Consider the following 1,337-nt stretch of genomic DNA (forward strand, 5'->3'; position numbering starts at 1 on the left):
GGTGCCCCTGGTTGGGGACAGATGTCCCGCCTGTGTCCCTGCCCGTGGGCGAGCGCGTGCCGTCCCCACCGCCTCCGCCCGCGCCGAGCTGCCAGAAACCTCATGATTCTCCGCAGATTTGGTCCCAAATGGCTTTTTTATCCTCCCCCCCCCCACTCCACCCCAGCCGTGTTTCCGGCCTCCGCTCCCTCCACGGGGCTGGAGGGGTTTCTTTCGGGTGCTYGGAACGCGCCCCGACAGTCGGTCCCCATCCCAGCCCGGCGGAGCAGGGGACCGATGGTTGGGGACATCGAGGACACCGCCAGCGCTGGTGCCGCTTCTCCCTCCCCGGGGTCGTGCTGGTGCATGCGGGGGCTGCCGTTTGTGGGTGTTTTTTCCCATCTGTCCCCTCCTGTCACCTGTCCCCGCACCTGCAGCCACCCCGGTCCGGAGCGACCCTTCCCCGCAGCTCCATCCCCGCGGTGACACCGCTGATGGAGGCTGAGACCCTTCCAAAGTGGTGTCACAGCACCCGGAGGACAGTGCCACCGTGTCACCGGGAGGACAGGGCTGACCCCTCCAAGCTGGTGTCACAGCACCTGGAGGACAGGGCTGACCTCTCCAAACTGGTGTCACAGCACCTAGAGGAGACGGCTGACCTCTCTGACCTCTCCAAACTGGTGTCACAGCACTCGGAGGACAGGGCTGACCTCTCCAAAGTGGTGTCACAGCACTTGGAGGACAGGGCTGACCTCTCCAAACTGGTGTCACAGCACCCGGAGGACAGGGCTGACCCCTCCAAACTGGTGTCACAGCACCTGGAGGACAGTGCCACCGTGTCATCGGGAGGACAGGGCTGACCTCTCCAAACTGGTGTCACAGCCCCCGGAGGACAGGGCTGACCCCTCCAAACTGGTGTCACAGCATCTGGAGGACAGGGCTGACCTCTCCAAAGTGGTGTCACAGCACTTGGAGGACAGGCTGACCCCTCCAAAGTGGTGTCACAGCACTTGGAGGACAGGCTGACCTCTCCAAACTGGTGTCACAGCACCCGGAGGACAGTGCCACCGTGTCACCGGGAGGACAGGGCTGACCCCTCCAAACTGGTGTCACAGCACCTGGAGGACAGGCTGACCCCTCCAAACTGGTGTCACAGCAGCTGGAGAACAGGGCTGACCCCTCCAAACTGGTGTCACAGCAGCTGGAGGACAGGGCTGACCTCTCCAAACTGGTGTCACAGCACCCAGAGGACAGGGCTGACCTCTCCAAACTGGTGTCACAGCACATGGAGGACAGGGCTGACCTCTCCAAACTGATGTCACAGCACCTGGAGGACAGGGCTGACCTCTCTGACCCCT

The 1,337-nt window shown here is 63.5% G+C and overlaps 1 protein-coding gene across 1 annotated transcript in view; it reads left to right on the top strand.

Moving 5' to 3' along the window:
* Positions 1–473: 473 nt before the first annotated feature.
* LOC130587502 (plexin domain-containing protein 1-like) overlaps positions 474–1,337 on the top strand; it is a gene marked incomplete at its 3' end in the record, with an annotated part of 14,204 nt that continues 13,340 nt past the window's right edge. The window contains exon 1 of the mRNA XM_057388484.1: positions 474–807. Within this exon, the coding sequence (XP_057244467.1) occupies positions 474–807 (334 nt within the window). The remainder of the gene's footprint in view (positions 808–1,337) is intronic.

The sequence above is a fragment of the Malurus melanocephalus genome, unplaced genomic scaffold (genome assembly GCF_030028575.1).
Source record: "Malurus melanocephalus ecotype Western Australia unplaced genomic scaffold, MMel_1.1 scaffold_1996, whole genome shotgun sequence".
Lineage (NCBI taxonomy): Eukaryota > Metazoa > Chordata > Aves > Passeriformes > Maluridae > Malurus > Malurus melanocephalus.